At 38.9% G+C, this 26,280-nt stretch overlaps 1 protein-coding gene across 1 annotated transcript in view; it reads right to left on the bottom strand.

Moving 5' to 3' along the window:
* Fat3 (FAT atypical cadherin 3) overlaps nucleotides 1-26,280 on the bottom strand; it is a 595,529-nt gene that overhangs the window by 79,040 nt on the left and 490,209 nt on the right. Inside the window, exons 8-13 of the mRNA XM_047518553.1 lie at nucleotides 22,630-22,905; nucleotides 20,041-20,251; nucleotides 11,419-15,492; nucleotides 7,681-7,877; nucleotides 6,633-6,786; nucleotides 2,309-2,542 (exon numbers count right to left, since the gene is read on the bottom strand). Coding sequence (XP_047374509.1) covers nucleotides 2,309-2,542; nucleotides 6,633-6,786; nucleotides 7,681-7,877; nucleotides 11,419-15,492; nucleotides 20,041-20,251; nucleotides 22,630-22,905 — 5,146 coding nt within the window. The remainder of the gene's footprint in view (nucleotides 1-2,308; nucleotides 2,543-6,632; nucleotides 6,787-7,680; nucleotides 7,878-11,418; nucleotides 15,493-20,040; nucleotides 20,252-22,629; nucleotides 22,906-26,280) is intronic.

The following is a 26,280-nucleotide window of genomic DNA, read 5'->3' as shown; positions in this document are numbered from 1 at the left end:
CCACAAATCTAAATTTCTAATAAAAATGTGACTTTTAAATAATGACAACTAATTTGAACCCTTTTGAATACTGTGTGTGTGGTGCTAAAGGTTCCAGAGGGCTATATTCAGTCTAATGGCTATTTTGTCTGAACTCAGCTTCCAGTCAGAAGTTTAGTTTGACCCCCAAATGAATCTGGCACTCAACAACCTGATAATCTTTGCACACAGCTTCTACTAGCCTGTGATCCCTTGTGAAAGACAGAGAAATGGTTATTATTCTTGAGTTACAAGTGTTCTGCTCAGGCCACTAATGACAAAGTCAGAAGCCACGAGTCAATGACACACAGGGATTCTCGATAATGTTGGCATTTATTCGATGGCAGCTCAGGCTGATGTTATTGCTGCTGAAATCCCTTGCAAGCTCCAACCCAGACTTCCCAGCCACTTCCTCAGCCTGGGACTCAACAAGAGATAAGTGTGTGTTTCTTGATGTGTTATGTGCTCTTTCCCAGCTATCTTAGTTCTTTTACATTTTGAAACTAAATGAGATTGACAAAATCTGAGAAAATAACTGCAAATCTCGTATCTTCCACTGAATTTTCTCCTGAGACTGACAGGATCATGAATTGGCTTCGTATGCAGGTATTAGGAGCACCCATGACCTCTGCTTCCATTTGAAGCTGTGCACATAAACCTTTTACCCATAATGCCAAATGAGCAGGCGGAGGTGTAGAGAAGTCCTCATCCTGGTTTCCTTCCTTTTAAAGTCTTTTTCTTCTCTGTCCTACTGAATGATCTGAGCCTAGACATTTCTTCCACCCCAACTCCCAACCTGGCCAGCTGACTCAGAAGTGGTGAAAGGAGGACATATTTAAATATATATTCTTCACCATGACTTGTAAAACAGCTCCAAGTGCCAAATTGTGCATCTGTCCCACTCCTTCATGTCCCTGCACTGTTGGAAACAACATGTGCACTCATCAGACTTCATGTCCAGTCTATTGCAACTTGAATACAATTGATTCCTTTGTGAATGGAATGAATATAAAAATTCCATTTTTTAGCTTTTAAAATTTCATCTAACTACACATTCTCAAAATAAAATTTAAAATGATTAAAAGATTCATTTGCGTTCTGTCTTCTTTTCCCTAAAAGTCTGCTAATAAGAGTCCAGGGAATGCTTTCTAAATCTTCTTTTAAAAAGAGTATTTGTAGGTACTACACAATTACATACCAATAAAAGAATCTTTTCCTATTTATTTGTCATTTGTTTAAAACAATATGCATACCCTTAAAGGATTGGTTCTCAGCTCAGAAATTATGCTAATGTGGTAAAAGCAATAATTCAGTATAGCCAACTAATTTCTCTAAGGGGAAATATGCAGAGATACTGGGCACTACGTTTGTTTTCAACTAATTATCATGTATTTACTTTTACATTAGTCCAATAATTTTTATTTCAATTCAAAATTAAGCAATAAGACACTGAATTATATAAAGGTCTGTTTAGCATAGCAGACCCACCCCATCATTTTCTAGTCCTCTGATTTACAGCTCTTAAAATGCACAACCAAGAGGCTTCTGTATGCCCTTTTGTATTTATATTCCATCATGTAGTCACCTCAATAACTTATGCATTCTCAGAAGGTCTATCTAGCAATTAACTCCAGTCTTTTCTAACTCATCATCTCATTATGTAAAGTGGATTTGAACACAAACTTTATTAGCAACTTTCAGTTCTAATTCCTCCTTATCTCCCCATCCCCCACTCAGCCCAGCAATGTCAGTTTATAAGTCACAAAAAATACTCTGGAAAATGGCAGTTTAAAAAAAGTCTACATTGGACTGGCAGCACATTTAGTAATTGGTCTTTGCACTATGGGGCACTACAATAAATCTAGATTGTCATATTTCAGCTGAAGCATGTGATGCAATTCTTCATGGAAATGGAAATGAATTCTCCCTGCCACACAACACAGCATTTTAACTATGTTAAGGAAGAACAGGCAAGTAAGAAAGCTATTATTTTTATTCAAAAGGTTTAAAAAAAAAAAAAACTCAACCAGAATACTTTGTTAAAAGGTAAAGGAATTCATCATATCTCCTCTTCAAACCCTAGGAAAAGAGGTAGGGCAACTTACAAGTTTACCATGCATAAGTAGTACACCTACTGAAGAGCTCAAGTATGGTTGAATGCCCACATTTTTGTGGTAGGGAACCAAGGAGGCTGAGGAAAGTTCTCATAAAACTAAAGGGAAAGTCGCCCCTGGAGAGAATGTGTCCAGCGAGTGAACAGGGAGACGCTTGGCCAGAGCAACTGACTTACCAATGTCGGGGTCTACAGCTTGCACTCTGGTCAACAGAGCCTTGGTGGCTGTGTTTTCATAGACACAGGTGTTATAGTGGTCAGAAGAAAACAGAGGGGGATTGTCATTCACATCTTCCAGGATCAGGTGGATGTTGGACTGGCAGAATCTGCCACCCCCATCAGTGGCCCTGGCGATGAGGTTGTACGCTGGGACCCTCTCCCGGTCCAATAGAGATGAGGTTTTTAACTCACCTGTGAAAAGAAATGACAGTATGGTTGATTTGGCTTTTAAAAAATATCTTACTTTGAAAAGTAGAGAATCAATCATATAAAGAATTTTAAATACAAGAAGGACCAAGGACATTTGGCTCAAGTTCTCCATTTTTCAAAGAAAAAAAAAAATAGATCCAATTCACTTTATTTTAGGCACCAGGGGAAAATTATAGACTTCTGGATGCAACAACAAACCAATTGTATAACCCTCAAGTTAATTAATCCCTTTTTAAAACATGGTTACCAGAGGTTCTTTCTTTTGGCTACATGAGAAGCTCAGTAGAAAAGCACAGAACATGGACTGATATCTCTAGTTGTCTGATGGTGAGTAATGTCAATAACCAATAGATTCAGAAGAGCAACCTCTTTTCTTCCAGATGTTCATTTTTTTACAAGGTAATCAAAACAGGCTGGCTTTAACAGAGCAGAGTTTTGAAGGACCACAACTATTCTGGACTGTGGGAGGGTCTGTGGTTGCTGGGGGAGGTATCAGGCTGAGAAGCTCTACAGCAGCAACCATTTGGAAGCTGACTTGGAGATGTGGTGCATCTGCTTTTACCACTGAAAAAGCTGTGTAGGAGCTGGTCAGCATCCCTCATGGAGAATGTTTATTGTTTAAGTTTCAATAGAAGAAATTAAAGGGATACGAATAGGAAAAGAAGAACTCAAACTATCCCTATTTGCTGATGATATGATGGTATACTTAGAGGAACCAGGAAATTCCACCAGAAAACTTTTAGATCTCATAAGTGAATTCAGTAAAGTAGCGGGATATAAGATCAATGCACATAAATCTAAGGCATTTCTATACATAAGCGATGAATCTTCAGAAAGAGAAATTAGGAAAACTACCCCATTCACAATAGCTTCGAAAAAAATAAAGTATTTGGGAATCAATCTCACAAAAGAGGTGAAAGACCTCTACAATGAGAACTACAGAACACTAAAGAAAGAAATGAAAGAAAACCTTAGAAGATGGAAAGATCTCCCATGTTCTTGGATAGGAAGAATTAATATTGTCAAAATGGCCATACTACCAAAAGTGCTATACAGATTCAATGCAATTCCAATTAAAATCCCAATGATGTACCTTACAGAAATAGAGCAAGCAATTATGAAATTCATCTGGAAGATAAAAAACCCAGAATAACTAAAGCAATCCTTGGCAGAAAGAGTGAAGCAGGGGGTATCGCAATACCAGATCTTCAACTCTACTACAAAGCAATAGTAACAAAAACGGCATGGTATTGGTACCAAAATAGAAAGGTGGATCAATGGTACAGAATAGAGGACACAGACACAAACCCAAATAAATACAATTTTCTCATACTAGACAAAGGGGCCAAAAATATGCAATGGAGAAAAGATAGCCTCTTCAACAAATGGTGCTGGGAGAATTGGAAATCCATATGCAACAGAATGAAACTAAACCCATATCTCTCACCATGCACGAAACTAAACTCAAAATGGATTAAGGATCTCGGAATCAGACCAGAGACCTTGCATCTTATAGAAGAAAAAGTAGGTCCAGAGCTTCAACATGTCGGCTTAGGACCAGACTTCCTCAACAGGACTCCCATAGCACAAGAAATAAAAGCAAGAATCAATAACTGGGATAGATTCAAACTAAAAAGCTTTCTCTCAGCAAAGGAAACTATCAGCAATGCGAAGAAAGAGCCTACAGAATGGGAGAAAATCTTTGCCAATCATACTTCATATAGAGCGCTAATCTCCAGAATCTATAAAGAACTCAAAAAACTCTACACCAAGAATGTAAAATAATTCAACTGACAAATGGGCTAAGGAAATGAATAGACACTTCACAGAAGAATATCTACAAGCAATCAACAAACATATGGAAAAATGTTCAACATCTCTAGTAATAAGAGAAATGCAAATCAAAACCACCCTAAGATTCCATCTCACCCCAATTTGAATGGCGATTATCAAGAATACAAGCAACAACAGGTGTTGGCGAGGATGTGGGAAGAAAGGTACACTCTTACATTGCTGGTGGGGCTGCAAATTAGTGCAGCCACTCTGGAAAGCAGTGTGGAGACTCCTTAGAAAACTTGGAATGGAACCACCATTTGACCCAGCTATCCCACTCCTTGGCCTATACCCAAAGGACTTAAAATCAGCATATTACAGAGATACAGCCACATCAATGTTCATAGCTGCTCAATTCACAATAGCCAGATTGTGGAACCAACCTAGATGTCCTTCAATTGATGAATGGATAAAGAAACTGTGGTATATATATACAATGGAATATTACTCAGCCATAAAGAATGATAAAATTATGGCATTTGCAGGCAAATGGATGAAACTGGAGAATATCATGCTAAGTGAGATAAGCCAATCTCAAAAAACCAAAGGAAGAATGATATCGCTAATAAGTGGATGATGACACATAATGGGGGGTGGGAAGGGTTAGTGTTGGGGTTGGAGTTGGGTTTAGGGAGGGGGGCAGGAATGGAGGAAGGAAGGACTGTACAGATGGAGGGGAGGGGGTGGGAGGGGAGGGGAGGAAGGGAAAAAATGGCAGAATGAATCAAACAACATTACCCTATGTAAATTTATGATTACACAAATGGTATGCCTTTACGCCATGTACAAACAGAGAAACAACATGTATCCCATTTGTTTACAATAAAAAAAAAAGTTTCAATAGAAAATGACAACAGACACAGTGATAAACTTGAATGTAAATTGGTGAAAGCAAGACTTGCAAATTATTATTACTCTTAAATAAAATTGGTAGACATTTGAACTAAGCCACCAGTGTTTATAAGGCCGTTCCTCCTATGGCTTCCCTCATGCAGCCAGCTAGTTCTCAAACATGGCTTGGATCATTTCCCTCTCCTATTCAAAGAGTCCCAGTGGCTCTTCAGTAGGACATTACAGACCCTCCATGATCCAGATAAACATTGTTTTTACTGCCACTTTTGTGCACAGCATTTCCTGGGTATGCTGTGCTCTCTGTTTATGCCGTCCCTGTTAACCTGAAATGTCCTGCTTTAGGTCCTAGAACCTTGACTCAATTCAAATTCTGATCTTTCCTTAAAACAGTTCTTTCTCATCTCCATATTGGTTACTTCTTTCAATGTGCCCAGATGTAGGTTCCTTTATATTTCTCCTGATCACACCTTTCATTAGGATTTACTTCTCTGTCTTTCCTACTAAAAGACAAAATCCCTTGGGCATGGTTTGTCTTCTTTTTCTTGGAGTCTACTACACAAGTCCCACAAAGTATTTTATGTTCACTAGCTACTAGTGGGAGTGGGTCAATGAGGAGCCACTACCTTTTTGAATAATTATCATGGGGCCCAAATAGCTAACTAGTATATGACCAGGCAGACAAGTTAGTTCTTCCACAATGGACCTTGGGAGTGGGTGAAGGTGGAGCCACTACCTTTTTGAAAACTAGTCATTGTTCACTAGGAGCAACCCAACACTGACAAAATGCAAGCTATTCAGTCTTTACAGTGTATTTAAAAATTACCATTGGATGAACCATCCAATGCATAATTTGCTTCTATAGAAAATGACTTTTCCCTTAACTCTGGCTTTCAATGTTGGCAATTGCCCTCAGTTTACATAACCTTTTACCTTATAAATTTCACCTAAATGCACTCGTAGTTTTGGAGAAACTAGGCAGGAATGTTTAATAAAAGTCTGACAACCTGTGTTAATAAGAACCAGGAAGACATCCAAGAGGGAATTCAAAATGAAGAAACTCTCCTTACTGTGCATTACTCTTCAGTCTGCATGGCACCTACACTGGAAATGTGACTCCACTTAACTCACAGATATGAAAAAAAAAAAAAATAGAGATGCGATAAACGTAGGTAAAGTACAGGCAAGTTTTATGAACCAAATAAAGTCCGAGTGGTCCAGAACATGCATATTTGGATGCCATGTCCTCCCATTTTTTCTTACAGTCCTAGATGATGAGCATCCTACCAAGACTCTAGGATACTATCCACCAGTGACAAGACTACATGAGAGTTTAGCTTCTCTCATGGACAAGCAATGGCATTTACCCGAAGAATAGATTTCACCTTACCACTTTCTGGATCTAGAAAAAATTCATTGCTTCCAGATCCATAGAGTGAGTATCGTATATCTCCATTTGATCCAATGTCAGCATCCTTGGCACTGACCTTCAGGATGATTTTATTTGATGGAATATCTTCAGGAAATAATGCTGTATATGCAGACTGGGCAAAGGTAAATAAGAGTGATCAAGTCATTAGTATTAGTGGGATGATTGTGATATTAGCATTATACATGATTTGTTTAAAATTTCACTTTTTAAATGTTCTACTGGCTTTATTGCTCATCCATAGTTTTCTTTCTCTTTTTTTAAATGAATACCTTGTGGATATACATAATGGTGAGATTCACTGTGGTATATTCATATATGCACATAGGAAAGTTAGGTCAGTTCTTGGGATTCTTTTCAGCTCTTTAAAGTGTCACTACTAACACTTGGAACGAGAGATTAAATCCGTACACCACTTTTCTAAGCTACAGAATACCAATATTGTCTCTTGGTCCACAAGGTAAGAAAAACTATAAATTGTGATTTATTATCAGTAAGAAAGGAAACAAAATCTAGGACTAGCATCCTGTGTTGACATCATGTTTTGTACAGTAGTGGAAAAACTGCTTGATAGGCAGCCTGAGAATTTGTGTGCATCATTGCCACTAACCAGCTATATAAATTTACACAAACAGGTAGCCAATTGGGGAGAGCAGTCCATTTTTCTTTCATGATACTAGTGATTTAGACAGAAGTTTTAAGGTTCTTTATGAATTACTTAAAAATTACTTAATTTTAAGACTTCCTATTTTATTTTTGCTGCATTTTTCAGGGGAGAGCAAGCAAAATTCGATAATTCAATACCTGGTCTTATTATCTATATTGTCTTCATGTTTAGAACATTTTATCCTTGCCTCTACCTCCTACTCTCTTATGTCCAATTGGAGCTCTTAATTAACTGGAGGTAAGAGCAGAAGGTAGCCTGGCCTTAATAAGAAAAGTGAAATGGGTTTTGATTTAATTTTAGAGATGCAGAGTAAACAGCAGAGCTTTAACCCCCAAATCTCACCTGATCACACACTGGGCTGTTGTCATTTACATCACTGACAGTCACTTCCACCATGGCCTGTGTGACGAAAAGCCCATCGGTGGCAGTGATATTGAGAAAGTAAATGTCCTGTTCTTCTCTATCTAAAGGTCTCTTCACATATACCTTCCACTCACTTTGCACCAGGCCCAGGGCAAACCTTCCTCGGGGGTTTCCTCCTGCAAGGAAAAAAGAGTTTCTGAAGATGTGCAATGAAATGCCTGGACCTGCACCACCATGAGCGGCTGCATGGGTTCATCCAGCTGCCCCTTCAACCAGCATTTATGGTACTGAAACAGAATGATACTCCTCTGGATTCCCTTACAACAAAGCATGATATTTATATGCTTGGCTTATATGGAAAGTAAAGCAGCAACTTTTTCAAGAGAATAAAATCCACTTAGAAAAACTGGAGATGATCTCTTGTTTAGTTTCCCTTAAGGACAATCAAATTCAAACTGTGACAATCAATCGTCTTCTCAGGATGATACAATTGTCTTTCCACTTGGTCTCAAGAGAGGATGTAGTACACTATAGCTCTTGTTACCAAGACAATTTCATTAGCTGTTGATTATGCAATCAAGAAAAGGCAGTCAGTTCTATTAAGGAATCTTTTAATGAAGGCTTTATCATACAGCTGCGCTCTGCTCATAAGAACTGGAGTTTGGGGAGAAAAGTTTACACGACAGAGGAGGACCCATTAGTATTAAATAGCCCTAACGAGGGGTCATTTAAAGAGCAGTTCAAAGATAAGGACTGCAATTAGATCAAATTTATCAGAGTGAAGCTGGTGAAAGTGGAAGAAAAGTAGAAGAGACGAAGTGGAACAGCGTTTTATGATGCCGAAACACTGACAGTGGTCCCAGTCATTTTACTTTTCCACTTCATTAAACTACACGGAGACAAAGTAGTGCGGCACAAGGTAGGAAGAGGGAAGAAAACTACCTTGACCTTCTAATCCCTGAGAGGGAAATATTGCCAATTCAAACGCTGAAAAAGACTGGGCTGAAGACAACTGGCAAGAAGTCCAGGGTCGAGTTGGAGGACCACTATCTCATCTAATGCAGTGTTGCATAACTATTTATCACCTACTGGGCCTCTGTTCGAGGCAGCAGAGCTACAGCTGTGGGCAAAACCAGCAAAAAAATACTGCTTTGGTGGTAAGCTCACATTCTAGAGGGGAAGGTCGATAATAATTAAAATAATTAATTAGGAGGTCATGAGACTGAATTCTTATAGGCAAAACCAAAGCACAGCTCAATGAAAATGGTAAAATGAAACTTAAACTTTGCCATAAAGAAACTGCCAACTAATCTCTACCAGGGATTTTTAAGGTTATGATTCCACTTTACCCAAATATTTTCTGTCTTGCCTACATGAACATCTTATGAATAAGTTTTTCCTTAATGCCCCTTTGGTGAAACTCTGAACAGTATGCAGTCTGGAGTTGCCCAGTTCATGAATTGCTGTTGACTCAAATAGACTCTTTAAAATTTTAATGTGCCTAAATTTATTCTTTAACATGATAAATAAATAAGGAACACATACTGTAAGCTGGCTGCTACTTCCCTGCAAGAATAAAGCTATCTCACCTTCTTAAAAAAGCACAGGGCAAACATCATGGCCCTACAGATAGACTGAGCAGGAAGGAGTGAAATTGCAAGCACTTGGCTGCACTCTTGACTATAAGGCACAGGGAGGTGGACAGTCCCAGGGCCTCAGCACGGTGGGGCAATAACAGGAAAAACAGAACCAAATTGTCCAAATAGTGCAGAAAAGGTGAGAGCTGCACATTCCTCTGGGGCAGAGATTTTCAGTGTCTGGAGTCATTCTTGATGGCTGCATTAGGAGGGTAGTGATTGTGGTGTGTGTTACTGGAATCTAGTGGGTGGAAGTCAGGGATGCTGCTGAACATCCTACAATATATAGGACAGCCTCTCACAACAAAGAACTATCCAGCCCCCAAATATCAACTGTGCTGTGGCTGAGAAACCATGCTCTAGGGAGGCTCAAGGTCCTCCCTGGGATATCACTTTCTTCCACTACTGGCTAGGATTCAATTATGCTTTAGCTGAATATTATTTCAGCGCACACAAATTTAACCTCTCTATTAAGTGCTTTCAGTGCAGGCAGGCCCACACCGTTCTTTTGTTATATAAAATGATTAATGGTCCTTTGTTAATCTGAGGCAGCACAGCCAAGTTGTGCTACATCAAGAGCAAAAGTTAAATCTAATTAAAATCAGTTGGTGGTTGGCATGGCTAATAGTAACAGTAGCTTTAAGCTACTCTGTACTCATTATTTCAGAAAAGTCGATGGGATGGTCCCTTGAAATATTCTACTGAGAATGCAGAGACTGTGTAAATAATTAAGACTGAGTAACAATTCCTCCAAATAGAAAAGTGTCTCTCAGAATGTGTAAGAAGCCTTTTCTTCCCCTGAAACTAAAAGCTATTTGCATTTATTTAATCAAAGTGTTGCTCCACTCACCTCTTTCTTTCCTTACCACTATCTCTCATGTTTTAATTGCAGAAATACTTATTTTTGTGGAGGAAGACAGAAAGTATCAAATAAAGAATAAGATACATATAGTGTTCTTAAACAGAAAATACCACTAAGCAAACAGTTCCATCAAGAAAAAAGAAGCAGCAGGCTGAAAAGTGTGGCAACCCCACACATCGACATGTTTGGTCTACTGTGGATCTTATTCTGCAGTGATTAATTAACTTTTCCACTAACATAGTTAAGTAGATTCTGTGTCCTAAGGGCATTGTAATTAATTCATTTTTCACTGTGAATAATGTGGTTTTTCTAAAGGGAAAGCCACCTGACTACAAGTATTGATGGATTCCTTAAAATCTTTTGGCACATTGCTTGTGTTCTGGTTTTGAATGTCACAGCATCAAAATATTTGCTTTAACCCCCACCACTGAATAGTTTTTAGGAATCTTTTCCCCACACCATCAATGCTTTCTTTTGTTGTTGAAGGCCAGTTACCCCTAGGAAGCTACTCTCGATCAGTGACAACCCTTTGCATTGTGATAGGAAATTCTCAGCCCTGCAGAGCAATAGTGACATTATTGCATACTCTTGATGACCTCATCCATCTATCTTAGCTTTCCCAAAGAACTGCTACTAACTTTTTGGAAAGACAGAAAAGGGACCCACCCCCCAAAAAATTAGAGTTCTCAGAGGAAACACCCCTTGGTTTGGAGGTATAATTTGGGATTTCTCAGCAAAATATCAAACTCTGTCTTCTAATTTATATTTGTGTATGCCTATGTGTTTTTATGACCAGGAGGAGTTTGTATGTGAAGCTTACTGGGATCAAGTTATTTGTTTTCTTGACACTATAAAATGTAGAGAAAAGGAATATTGTTAAAAACATCTTTCCCATCCCAAGAGCTATTGTCTGTATTTCTTCAATTAAAGTGTGTGATCAGACTCCTTTTTAAAATGATAAGAAGTGACAAGAGAATTGGATGCTAACTTGGTAAATGTTGTAAGCAAACTAATGAACTCCAGAGTAAGGTTGCGTTAATAACCAATCACTGAAAAAACAAATCTATTAGTGATCTTTTTACTTCTTGCCAAAAATGCTGTATTATGCTCAAGTCCTCAGCTTGTCTTCCATCTTCTCTCCTGCTTTTAACCCTGCCACCTCCCACCTTTATGTGGTAAGCAGGGGACATGATGAGAACAGTGGGCACTGAGACATACCTGTAATATGGTAGCTCACTTGGCGATTTATGTCAGAAGTGTCCCTGTCCCAGGTGCTGAGGACAGCCACCACTTCCCCCGGGGGGTCACTCTCCTTCACATTCCCGCGGTACACCTCATGGGCGAAGACTGGTGCATTGTCGTTTATGTCTGTCACCCTGACAGAGACCAAAGCTGTGGAAGAAAGAGAGAATGCCTCTCCAAGGTCAGAGGCCACCACGGAGAAGGAGAATGCAGGGTCTGTCTCATGATCCAGGTCCTTCAAGGTACTGATCCAGCCTGTGTTGCCGTCAATATTGAATGCTTCCATTACCTTTTCAGGGTGGGAATCTGAGTGGAGGGAATAAGTAACCTGCCCATTGGCTCCCCAATCCATATCGCTAGCTCTCACCTGTGTGAGTTTGGTGCCGACAGGCATCCCTTCCATTATGATGGTCTCGTAGCTTGAAGTTTCAAAGATTGGCTTGTTGTCGTTCAAATCCAATACCTTGATATCTACGTCCACAGTAAACACAATGTCTACCTTGTCCAGGGGTATGGTAGCTGCTACTTTAAAGTGAAAAGCTGGGTTGATCTCATGGTCAAGGCGCTTGTCAAGCTTGATAGTGCCTGTCTCCTGTTCTATGATGAAGACACCTCCTTTGTTATTCTCTGGCCGTTCCCCATTAACTGTGCTGAACTGGACATTCTGACTAGGCAAAATCCTCAGGGTGTCCACTATGCTTCCAATGGCTGTATCTTCTGCAATGGTAAAGGAGTACTGAGACTGGGTGAATGAAGGCAAGAATGTTTCAGGGGGGAGGACGTGGATATAGACAGGGATGAGGGAGTGCTTTACTGGAATGCCCCCATCTACTGCTTTGACAAAGAATGACAGCACTGTATTTTTCAACTGGTTAAAATTGCCCTTTGTAACCATCCAACCATTGTCAGGATCAATTTCCAGGAGGTCAGCCACTGAGACTGAGGCCTCACTATATAGGGAATAAGTAATCCTTGAATTTGCTCCATCATCTGGGTCCATGGCTTGAACTTGAGTGACCAAGTGGCCCTTTCCAACATCTGCCCTGACACTGGCTCTGTATTCCACTGTCAAGAACTGGGGAGCATTGTCATTTTCATCCACCACAATCACCCTGACAGTGCAGAAAGTTGTTCTCCCTCCACCATCAAGGGCCCTCAAAAAAATACTAACATCTCCTTCTAGAGGGTTTTCCCGGTCTAGTTTTTCTGTAGTGATGACCTGTCCATTGCTGTCTATGAGGAATCGATCCTTGGCAAAGTCATTGATGATGGCATAGCTGATCTGCCCATATGTGCCAGGATCCCCATCTGTGGCTCGCACATGAATTACCTTTGTCCCAGCAGCCGCATTCTCTCTCACCTCGGCTACATATGTGCTTTGTGAGAAGGCAGGACTGTACAAGTTAGCCCCCAGCACCCTGATGTGCACCTGTGCAGTGCTGGTGAACAACCCGTCAGAAACAGACACATTGAGACTGTACAGTGGCTCCATCCGCTGCTTTCGGTGGTTGGACAGTGTGATGACACCACTCTTGCTGTCCATCAGAAAGCTTGTCCGGTCATTCCCAGATAAAATGCTATATTCCAACCGGTCAAAGTCCGAGCTGTCTGCATCTGAGGCTTGAACACAGGTTACAAAATGACCCCGGGGAGCTAGTTCACTCACATATGATTCATAAATTAGCTGATTAAACACTGGAGGGTTGTCATTTATGTCAGAGATGTGGATATGAACTAGAACCTCACTATTCAATGAGGGGAAGCCACTATCTGTTGCTCTGACTTTCAAAGTGCACTGTTGTACCAATTCATGGTCCAGCATCCTTGCTGTCAGGATTAAGCCACTCGAGCTGTCTATGTGAAAATAATCTGTGCTGTTGTACGTATCCTGAACAATCTGATAATGCACCATTTTATTGTTTTCTGAGTCCGCATCAGTAGATACAACTTGCAAAACAGGTGTCCCAATGAGCGATGCTTCTGATAATGTTGTATTGTAGGCAGGCTGATCAAAAATAGGAGGGTTGTCATTTACATCATTAACTAACAAGTCAACTGTGACCTCAGCCCTGGCACCAGTAAGGGCATCACTAGCTCTTACTGTCAATTTGTAAACAGATGTAACTTCATAATCCAAGGGACTTACAACTTTCAGGACCCCAGTGTCAAAGTCAATGTTAAACTGTTTAAAAGGATCCCCATCAATAATAATATATATGATGCCTTGACCTTCTGGACTGGTAGCATTAATGCTTAGAACTGGAGTGTCCATTCTGACATCTTCATTGATGGAAGCTGTATAAAAGGGCTTATCAAACACAGGCATTGCTTTGTTGACAATAGTGATGGGAAGTTCCACAGATGTGGACAAAGAGGGTTTTCCACCATCTTTGGCTAAAACGGTTACTCCATACTCAATGTTGGATAAGTCAGAATTGAATGCTTCTTTTAAAATAACATTTCCTGAATTTGGGTTAATTTCAAAGTGGCCATAGTCATCCTGTAGGACATAGGTCACTTCTCCATTTGCACCTTTATCTTTGTCAATGGCTGTTACCCGGTATATCAGAGTCCCTGGCTCAGCATCAACTTGCACAGCAGCATAGTAAGGGAGGCCCACAAAGACTGGAGAATTGTCATTTATGTCTTCAATATTAACCCTGACCACCACTCTAGCCACACGTAGATTGTCGAGTTCACGGCTGGCTTCCACCACCAACTCATATAATTCTTGTTCTTCACGGTCAAAGGGGACTCCGGTGGTCTGAATGACTCCTGAGGTAGATTTTATCTTGAATTTATTTCCTGGGTTTAAGATGCTATATTTTAAGGGCTCATTAAGGCGATTTCCAACTGCATTAACAATAGCAACTTTGGTTATGTTAGTGTTGTTCTCTGAGATTGAGGTGGAGTAAAAACTTTGTGTAAAGTGGAGGCCACTATCCATGGCTTCTTTAACCATGATGGTGACCATGGATGTGCTATAGAACTTTCCATCAGATACTTTAACTATCAGCATGTAGTGATCTTTGGAAAGGTTGTTGTTTTTTATGGTGAGTACTCCACTATTTGAGTCAATTAAAAAATGGTCCAAGCTGCCTTCCATTAGGCTGTATGTCAGTTCAGGAGGCACCTCAGAGTCAGGGTCTGTGGCACTAACTTTGAGAACCTCCACTCCAACATAGGTAGGGAGAAGTAAGACAGTCTCAAACACAGCCTGAGTGAAAACAGGTGGGTTATCATTCACATCTGTCACCTCAATGTTCACTTCAACGGGACTCTCTGCAGTCAGTTGGGGGCTACCACTATCTCTCACATGCACATGAAAATGGAAATGGGCAATGGTCTCATGGTCCAGATTGGCAATTGTTCTGATGGCACCTGTACTGGAGTCTACTGTGAAGAACTTCTTGGCTGTAGACTCCACAATCTGATACACAAGTAGCGCATTCTGGTTGCTGTCAGCATCAGTGGCTCGAATCACCAGTGGACTGTTATCCAAGCTCCTCACAATGCTATTGACTGGGGCAGCCTCACTTAGGCTGCCTGAGTATTGAGAGAAGAGGAAAACTGGAGCATTATCATTTTCATCAACAATCTGAATATTGACTGTGGCATTGGAAGCCATTCCTGCCATGTTAGTGGCCTGAATGATGAGTTGATAAGAGGAAGTACGCTCATAATCCAGAGCCCTCCGAGTGGTGATGACTCCAGAATATGGATTTATGGTAAAGATCCCATCAGTGTTTCCATCTTTGACTTCATAAATGAGGGTAGATTGACTGATGGCAGAGATTAGAATGACCGATGTTCCAATATCCACATTTTCATTTACTTCAGCTTGGTAGTCTTTATGAGTGAACTTGGGGTGAGAGTTATCAGACATGGTGACAGATATGCGCACAATTGCAGTGGCAGACATTGGCGGGGAACCTTGATCTGTGACTTTGACTGACAGGACAAACTGACCCATGGTTGTCATGTCTGGTTCTTTGGAAACAGTGATGATGCCCAGGACTGGCTCAATCTTAAATGTGTTTCCAGTGTTCCCTAAAATACAGAAATCAATAGGGAAAGAAGTTAAAAGTGAGTCATTAAAATATAAGATTTTTTGAAGGTTAACCCTTCATGAAAATACACTCAAGTACAATGTGGTCTATAGTAAGAAAATATGTACATACATTTCTATTCATTTCTTACCATTCTGAAAAAGAAAAACAGAGACTTCTCTTTCCAGGGTATTGAAAAGCAAGTGCAATAAATTTTCCAGCAAAATTATAAACTTTATATCCCCTTTCTGATCTAGGTTAAAAACAGCAGTAGCAGCAGTGGCACAGAACTGTGTACATTTAAGCTCGGAAATAAGATCTTATAGGAGAGATATTTCTGCTATGAATGTGTAGGACTTCTTCATTCCTAGCCTTGTGAGAAGAGGGGCAAACTGAGTGGACACACATACTGATTTTGCTAGTATATGTGTATATATATCTGTGTCTAAACCAATGCCATATTCATATTTAGTTTTGGAACATTATCATGAAGTCATTTGGTTTCTATTTATCTCAAAGGTAAGGTGTACTACATGGAATTAGTGCTATTTCTCCCTATCCAAATCAACTTGCTCTAAAATACCACTTTGGTATGTTGGATTTTATCAGGCACAGAAAATTCTTTCCAAGTCACCGTTTGTTTTGCAAGTTGTAAGTTTTTTTTTTTTTTTTCTGAATTCTCCTGTTCTTCACTACTGCTCTAACCCTCTCCCATGCCCTTGAACACACAGAGGCACACACAGACATAAAAGTAGACATAAAACATTATAAGGTCATTGCTCCAATCTGTAGCCACTCTCTTCACTAAGTACCTGAGACCAGCCTGAAACCAAGAACTTGAATCAAAACCCTTATGAAATAAAGACATGGCGACCTGCTTTTGCCATGTCTGGTATGGGAAGGACTGTGGGCCATGACATTGTTGAGGTTTGGAGCTCTGCCTCTAAAACATGAAGCAATTTGGAATCTGGGATTATTGAGGATGACTGAAACAAAAGAGGAACAAAGAAACAAAAGACCTGAAGAACGTAAAGAAGGTAGGTAGTGGCACGGAGCTCAAAAACAGCGGACAATGTGAAGCCACATCTTTCCCAAGTTGCTTCTTTATGCTTCCCTCCCCAGACTCTCCAATGCTTCTCAAAGAACATACTTGATCTTGTGATGAGATTCTTTTAAATCAAAAGTTAAAGATTCCCATTACTCTACTTCATCTAGTTCTTTCCTTCTTTTTGAGTACTGTAGTATGGCAAGCATGTCAACCATTTAAATGTCAAAATCATTAAGATAGGCTCTTCAATTTAGGGGTAGTTCTGATATGCTTACTGAAATATACAGCAAATACAGCTGTGTCTACTCTTCTTGGTACATACTTATTAAATGCCCAAAAAGCAAAAGGTCATATTCCTATAAAATCTACCTCAATAAAACACTTATTTTTCAAGAGGAAGCATATCTAATAGAGAGGCCAATTTAATTCCAACCCCACAATGTGATATGTGATATTAATCAATGTCATCTTTGATGTCAGCATGATTTTTTTTTCACTTTGCCACCTAAACATGATCATTTTGTGATGACAACAACAGAATTTAATGATGTGTGAGTAAATGTTTACATTTTCAGTGACTAGCATTGTGGAATCAGGCATGGATCCAACATTTGAACCACCATCAATTCACTTTAGCAATGGTCATCTTCCAGGGACATCACCTGAGCCAAGTCTCTGCATTCTTGGTTATGGTGTCCTACTTTAGAGTTTGTAGATAAATCCTCCCTTGTACCAGCCCCAGCAACATTTCTTCATCCCTAGTAAGATACATTACAGCAGGAATGAAAGGGAGCCAGCTCTTGACCCCCAGTCAAACTTTGTGGCCCTGCTGTCCCCTGGAAGCTGATCCACTTGCTACACCCTCTCAGGATTCTGGACTCATACTTCAGGTTCAAAGTGGGCCTTTTCTTTCTCTCTCTTCAACACACTGACCGTCTTCTTGAGATCCACTTCCTGCATATTCTCTCCTATTCTGGAATCTTTGGAAATGAATCTCTGCTTGCTTATTTTCTTGGAACCCATGGAATCTTGTAGACATTTAGCAATGGGGCAAAAGCTGTGTTTCTCTTACTTATCTGATATATAGCACAATGCCTGCCACAAAGAACATGCTTGATAATTATTTGTTGAAATGATTGAGAGGACAGGTAGATCAAAAAAGATTTTTTATTCTTTAGCCACTTAGGATCCAATATGCCCCATTCTAACTCAACTTTTGGTTAGATCTCTATGTGCTATGCTCTTCAGGATCACCACTGGCAACAAACAGAAAACTCAGGCTAAATACAAGTCCTGAAGCTCTACACTCAAATTCTGCCTCAGTTCTTCAGACTAAAATATAAAGCTTCTGTAGTTACGTTAGAGGCCAAGCAAGCCATAGGGAATTTATAGCCCACCATTAAATAGAGTAAAATCTTGCTTATCCAAGGTTTGTGAGAGAAGTTAAATAAAACATAACATTTTACACAACCATTGGCCATGTGCTAAAAATATTGAAGCACCTGTGATCTGCCTCTCTTTCTATCATCTGGGAAAGACCAGTCTAGGCTCAAGGTAGGTCTGTGTGTCTGTGAAGGTCTCAATGGCTACCGAGATTTCTTGAATGCATTGTAATTCTTATTAGATTGGTGCACACATCAACAAAAGTCACCTTTTTAGAGATATCAGTTATTCCTATGGTTTTCTGGAGATTTAGGTTTTCTATATACAGGATTTCCCTCACAGGAATATTTTATTTTTGAATTAGGTGAATAAACCTGTGATTTCTTTTCTTTCAAATATTTTTTTAGTAATACATAAAATTTTTATGTTTTAAGGAAATAACCTTTCTCTTGTTTTAATCAGTTATTAAAGAAATGACTGAGCACCATGTTGTAGTCATGGAAGTTAAAATATAGGAGAAGCAGTCTTTTCAAATGAATGGTGAGTAAATTACTTCCTAAGAATAATAAATTGGGTGAAAGATTCTTCGGCTAAGTAAGAGAAATATAAGTAGTGTTTAAATGAAAAATATAAAAAGCAGGTGGACACTTAGACAAATGTTTAGAAATGTAGAAATAAAACTTTATATACAAATGATCACAGCATCATGAAGCAATGTGTATGCATGAAAGAATACAGGGAAAAGAAAGAAGACAAGATCAGAGAGAACAATAGAAAGAATAAAAAGAACTGTGGGATTAGATGTCATTAGATAACTGGGTTGTCATGTAAATATTCATTTTTTGAGAATTTTACCTATAATATTTGTGGAACCAAAAGAACAAGGATTACATACTTAAATAATAAAACTCTTCTGCTCTTCTGTGATAAACAAGAGATGGATGCAAAGTAGCATTTCTAAATATTGGTCATGCTTCAGACTGAAATAAAATTCCATGGAAGCTGGCTATTATGAACCAACATCTATTCTTTATACACACATACACACACACATGCACACACACACACATACAGAGAGAGAGAGAAAGAGAGAACACAAGCTTAGAACAGACCCATGTAAAATGTGGATAACTAATACAGGAAATAATTTTAGATTATCATTTGATGTAGAAACTTTTAACAATGGTTATTGGCTTTTCTTTTTCTAAAATTTAGAGTCCAAAACTGTCATTCTAGCATTCCTATTTTAATTCAACTACTCACAAAAATGTTCAACATTTAAATGAAGGGAAAGAAGTCCTTCTATCGCTGGCATAAAAGGAGATTGCATTTGGCATTATGCACAACAGACATAATGTTGCAGAACATTTTAGAAATATGTGGCTTGAATATTCAAAAAAGACAGAATAGGAGAAGGAAAATAGAGCAGATAAAGGGTATTTGTCATTTTCAGGTTCACAGTCTTATCTCTTCCTTGGACATTCATCTCTCTGTCATAAATGCTTTCTAGCTATTGATCTTCAAACCATCAGTACACTATGGTCTTGCCTTATGGGTGTTAAATTGATTTTAAAAGATCTCAAATTTAACAAAACGAGAGCCTGTACTTACTTATCTGTCAAGTTAAGCAGGTATTTCAGACCCCACATCTACCAAGCTCTCTGCTACTCAGACTGCCTCCAGCAAACTGTGCTAACTGTGAGGGTGTAGGGATTCTGAAGGCCACAGCCCACCTACTGACAAGTAAGCGAAGACATGTAAGAATCAATTCAATAGCCCAGCAGCCCTCAGGTGACAGGAGACTTTGGTTATTTTAGTCTGAAGCTATGACTTGTTGGCCCTAAAAGCCATAGAATGTATTACATATTTCTTTTCCATTCCAAGAAAACTTGAGATTGAACAGTGAAGGAAACTCTCCTTGCTGTCAATAATGGACGACATATTACTGACATGCCAAGAATTTTATGCACCGTAATCACAAAAAATGGGTAGTTGCTTGGCTAAAATTTCATTGGAGACGTTCCAGTGGTAACAATCTGAATTTACCATGGTGACAGAAACTACCGAGGTCGAATGCCATGCATTATGCTGCAATCTGTGCAGTGCAATAGCTCTCACCTGCTTCTATGGTATATATGAGCTCTGCATTTTCCCCTTTGTCTTTGTCCAGAGCCGTCACTTGCAGAACAGCTGATCCCAGAGCAGCCGACTCAAACACAGATGCTTCATAGAGTGGGTTGGTAAAATAAGGACTGTGATCATTAGCATCTTCCACATTCACAATGACTCGGGCTAAGTTTCTTCGATAAGGAAACTCCTGATCTCTGACCTTTAGGCAAAATACAAGAAGCAGTAGGACTAAAATCTTAAATAGCAAGAACTCAATGGCTATGTCTGTGGTGAAAACAAAAAAAAGGTAATGCACACAGTGCTTGATCCAGTTCCAGACACTTAGTAGGTGCTCCATTAACAGTGGTATTACCAAGAAAGAACACTGACTGTGAGCAAATCAAAAACAGGGGTCACATCATCTTTTTGCTCAGCCTGATCCTGGCCTATGGTCTCTGCTCAGCCTCTGTCTGCAGAACGAATGTCTTGATATCGCAAACATCACAAACATAGCATTCTGCTCTGGGACCCCTTGCATAGTCACTTTCCCCTTGTCATGTGTGTTAACAGCTGCTCATGGAATGGTAGACAGAGATTCTTCTAAAGGAGAAACCAAAGAGTGGAATTAATGAATATGATGTTGGCATTGCCATTCATTCATTCAACAAACATTTATTGTCATCTATTATCCAACAAGTTCCTTGCTTATCTCTGGTAACTTAATAGTGAATGGGATATGGTTCCTACCCTCAAGAAGCTTAGGGTTGGGTTGGGAATACAAATAAATAAATTGGTAGGTATAGCACCCAGCACTAAGTGCCAGTATGGGTTACCTAAAAGTGCCCTCAGAATATGCAGGAAGAAGAGCCTAACCTAGCTTTCAGCTTCCTGGAAGAAGTGACAAGAACAAGTAGAAATAGTTAAATGGTGGTGATCATGGCATGTGGTGCTTTGAGACAAGAAGATCCAATATACTCAAAGGCCTAGAGCTAAGAGAGAATCCTGACCACTGGTAAGATGACCACAGTCAATTTCTACTTTTGCGATTCTTTAACTTGGCTTGATGGCTTTAAAATGTCCCCTGGTTTGCATATGGCTGAAGCTTATAAACAATCAATACTTTAACCACATGGTTATCCTATAGCTTAATACAGCACTATTCAAGTGTGTATTCTAGACTTGTTCAATTTTAACTTCAGAGAAATGTGAATAAATTAGAAAATGTACCGAGAAGAGCCATCAAAGAGAAAGGGGTTTCATAAATAGTACCTGGAAGGAATAAGTAACATGAATAAAATGGTTTAGCTTGGAGAAAGGCAGTAAAAAAGGAGTTGTTTGCTCTAAATATTCAATTACATAAATGATACTTGGTAGAGGGTGACCAAACTGAATTCTGAGTTTAAGCATAGAATGAACAGAAATGACTTGAGAAACCAAGAGAATGGAGTTAGTAACTGGCAAGTTTTTGCCTTTGAAAAAAAAACACATGCAAAATCAAAACAGTGAGTGTGCTGAATTTCTGTAGGCTGGTGTTCAAACATAAGGACCAAGCTGAACTCTTTATTTTGGAATTATTGACATCTAGGTCAGTTTCAACTGTTAGCTCCAAGGGTGTAGGGACTTTTTCTCTTTTGGGTCTTCAGTGCCTAGAATCATGCCTGGTTCACAATATGTACTCAAGAAATATCTGTTGAATGAATGAAGGACCAGGGGGTAGATCAGATGACCTCTGTGAATCACCCCTTCAGTTCCCTGGAGCCTTAGCTGGAACCCACAGCTGAGGGCATGGCACTCAAATTTCCTCTTGCCCAGGAAAATCTCCAGTCTTGATTAGGAAAAGTAACATTTAGTGCAACATTACTTTTAGCTGCTTCTTGGGAATTCATAGAGTCTTAGCATGCTTTAAAGCCAATCAGTGCACATGATTAAGTCTCTGTCATCGTACTGGATCTTAAGGAATGCAGGGCTCTGTTAGACAGTGGCTATACATTGCCCATGGGGTTCTTCGGTCATTAAAGAACAGATTATAGTCCATAGAGTTTCTTATTAATCTCTACAATTACTTCTCCTGCATAATTTGAACACAAATTCAGACTTAAGACTCTCTACAGGCTTTAGACAGTGTTGAGATCTCTTCGTATGCCAGTATTAACTCCTAGGTTCAATGGCAGTACAAAAAGTACTCAACTGTGTCTCTAAATGCTTTCAGGGACGGAGCATTGCACAGGCTGAGTAAGTAAATACCCTTGTGACTGACTTCTCAACTTTTCCACACATCTTCTGGATGCAAACCAATGGTAGAGCCTGGGAATATGGCCTCTTCCTCCCTTCTCAAGCCAGTCTGTTGGCAGCATATACTTGTCTGCCAGTGTCTGCAAAACTGGTCTAATATTTCAGCTTGGCAAAAAATATGGAGCTGCTATCTAACGATAGTAATTCCTTATGGAAACAAAAAGGCAAAAGTGAATACAATCTAGCAGTGAAAAAGTCAAATTGACTACTACTTACAAAATTTAAGGGCCCTGTACTTTTGAAGACTAAAGCGTGAGCCTTGAATGGTTAATGGTCCTGTCAGATTAGCAGTTTGTCCCTACCTACCATTATATTGAGAATGTGCTTGTCCTGGGCTTCATGATCCAACCTCTCAGCAGTATAGAGCACACCAGTGCTGGGGTCTATCCGGAACTTTCTCATGCTGATGGAGTCGATGCTGCTGTGGACAGTGTAGCTCAGCTTGTGCTTCTCATCTCTATCTGTGGCTTCAATCTGCAATATCTCTGTATCTGGAAGCACATCCTCAGAAATCGTCACATCATAATGGGGTTGAGAGAATTCTGGGCCGTTATCATTATTATCCAGCACTTTAATAAATACCTATAGTTAAAAGAAGACAAGAGTGATCACTAATGCCAGTTCACTCCTTGCTAATAAAAGAGGCTCCTCCCTCACACTCCATCCCCATGTCTTTGGATCCTGACACCTAGAAGCTGTCTCAACATGTATAAAGCTCTTATAAAAAAATCCTCTCTTTAATTAGTAATTCACATTAGCAGGAATATAAACAATGAGCTGATCAATATCTTCACTATTAATTGAACAGGCAAGCCAGTCATCGGAAGATAATAATTCCATGGAATTATTTGAGGCACAATGGAAAAGCTCACAAGGTGACCTTCTTTTGGTAAATTCCTATTATCTCAGGTTTTTTTCTATGAGTTTCTTCTCATAATGGACTTACGTGGTGGCAGTCATGGAATGGGAAAAGCAAAAATGAAGAATCAGAGGAAAGGGAAGAATGAACAGAGCTGGACTTAGCACAGTCAGAGCTTCTCAAGGGTAGCGTTCACAGCTTTGAGAGGTATTATGGTTTAGATATCAAGTGTCCCCCAAAAGCTCATGTGTGAGACAATGCAAGAACATTCAGAGGTGAAATGACTGGGTTATGAGAGTCTTAACCCAATCAGTGATTTGATCCCCTAATGGGGATTAACTGAATGGTAACTGAAGGTGGATAGGGTGTGGCTGGAGGAGGTAGGTCCCTGGGGACTTGCCTTTAGGGTATGTATTTTGTATCTGGTTAGTGGAGACCCTCTCTGTTTCCTGATCATGCTGTGAGCCACAATCTTCTGTGATGATGTTCTACCTCACCTCAAGCCCTGAGGAATGGAGCCTGCTGTTTATGGACTGAGATCTCTGAAACTATGAGCCCCCAAATGAACTGTGCCTCCTTTGAAATTGTTCCTGTCAGGTCTTTTAGTCACAGCAGTGAAAAAGCTGACTAAAACAGGAGGGTTCAAGAACATGGTGCTAATGGTAGCTAAAATACAACATGTCCAAATTATTTTCTTTCATGAAGCATTTTGCTATAAAATTTTCTAAGTGTATATAAAGCTAATAACTTAATGTGTGCTCACATATTCATCTCTCAGTTCTGACCATGATCCACACAGGGCTAATCTGGTTTCATCTAGCCTCCTGTTTATCAACACGTGGTACCCCATTTTATTTTGAAGAAAACTCTAGCTATTATATAATTTCAGTATATATCCTTAAAAGATAGGGACTCAGAATAAACAAACACACATGCACAAACACATACAATAGTATAATTGTATTTAAACAGAGAAAATAGTAATTCTTTAATATCAATAGTTAAGATATATTTCTTTAATGGTTTTAAAACCTGTTGTGCTTGTTTATGTACATATGTGTGGATATATGTATATATTAATATCTTTTAATCAAGATACACAAATAAAATAAAAATTTTGCATTCAGTTGATACATCCTTCAATTATATTTTAACTTATCAGTTCTATTTCAATCCATTTCCTTGCAATTTCATTTTCTTATTATAATAGCATAATTTTCTCTTTAGTTTGCAGTCTGAATTTTGCTCATAGCATCCCTGTGTTTTTTTTTCTATGCATCGGTCTGTTCCCTGTACTTGTTATAAACTGGCAGTTTGGTCTATGAGACTTGATAAGATTGAGGTTCAGTTTTCTCTCTCTCTTTTTGTTTTTGTTTTTGACAAATAGCCTTGAAGAGTGGCACAGTATACTTCCTTCTGGAGATGCATGATATTGGGTTCTCCTCTAATTCTATAATGCTAGCTGCCAAGTTATAAAGGTAACATGAATTTGTTAAAAATTTCAAATGATAATTTTTCATTCTATGGTTTCTTCCTAATTTGGTAGCTGGGATAGTTCTGTAAAAAGAAAATTCTCCACTATTTGGTTACTCTGAAATATACTTCATATCAGAAAGGCAGGATTAATAACTAATTCTTTCCCTCTATCTTTTAGAAATGAGATATTGGTTCCTTAACATCTCTAAAGTAACCAGTGAGGTAGTTTTTAAAGCATTATATAAACTCATGACTTTAATCACATCTGATTGTTTCTGTCCACTGCAGTATTGTATTCACTGTTGCATGGATAATCCTTGCTTTGCCAGTGGGAATTTCTTCAGGTTGGCTCTAGAGATTTTTTGACATAGCCCTAGTACTTCTTTGCTTTCTGATAATTGCCACTGGTAATTTTTTTTCCTAAGATATGTTGTACATTTTCTGCCCCAACCCTGAATTGCCCATTTCTTCAAAAAGAGTTGATTTACTTTTAGTTAGAAATGATATTGACAGATCATAATCTAGTGCTAAGAATGCTCATTGCTACTGGATTTGCTACGCGTTTGGGTTTTGTTCATTAGACACAGGAAAGGATTTTTTTTAAAAAAACAAATATTTCATGAGTTTATTCTACTATAGAACATCAAGTTTTACTTAAAGCCATTGTTTTTATATTTTTTCTCCTTTCTTTGACATGCTGACATTTTTCATATTCAATGCATTCATCATAATTAGCCATTGCTTTATCTGGAATGCATGCACAAAAGTCTCCGAATAACAAGACCACCATTGTTATTATAATGAATTGCAATTATGGTCATTATAAACAATTTAATATTATTTTTCAGTTCCTTTTGTTCTTAGGAATATGAAGTCAAATTAGTATGATTAAAGTCATTTAGAATAATTCTTCTTGGGAAGACATGCCACCAACCAGATATATATTTAACAACATTTGCTCCCATTTACTTTCAAAAGTTAGACTTGCCTTTTTAACATTTAATTGTTTTATACTATATATAAAAAGGTATCAAAGTCAACTTCACAAAAATTGCATTCAAAGAATTTGATTTTTATACCTTTCTCTTTCATCCTATTCCCTTATTCTCCTATGGGTAATTAAAAATAAAAAAAACCTTTAGGGTTTGTTCAACTATTTTGTTAATGTAATCATATTGTATGTACTTTTCCCTATCATGATTTTTCATTTAACATTGCAGTAACATTACATTTACAATTAACATAAAATTAGCATTGGTCCTCAATTGGGGATGATTCTTTCTCACTAGGGATATGTAGCAAAAATGTCACTTGGGAGTGTCAGGAGACACTTTTCATTGTCAAAACTGGAAGGAGTTACATTGCCAACATCTAATAGGTGTAGGCTAGGGATTTTGCCAAACATACTACAGTGCATAGGACAAGCCCCGCTACCAAAGAATCATCTAACCCAAAATGTCAGCAGTAATGTTGCTGAGAATCCTGCAGATAATGATGACACACCAGCATAGAGATACTCTTCCAATGGGCAGATGCATCATTTTTAATTCAATTAGTCTTTTACTAGCATTCATTTAAGATCTTTCCAATTTTTCCTCTTAGAGTATGCAAAAGAGCCTTGT

The sequence above is a fragment of the Sciurus carolinensis genome, chromosome 11 (assembly GCF_902686445.1).
Source record: "Sciurus carolinensis chromosome 11, mSciCar1.2, whole genome shotgun sequence".
Taxonomy (NCBI): Eukaryota; Metazoa; Chordata; class Mammalia; order Rodentia; family Sciuridae; genus Sciurus; species Sciurus carolinensis.
This window is presented reverse-complemented; position numbering and strand designations above follow the sequence as displayed.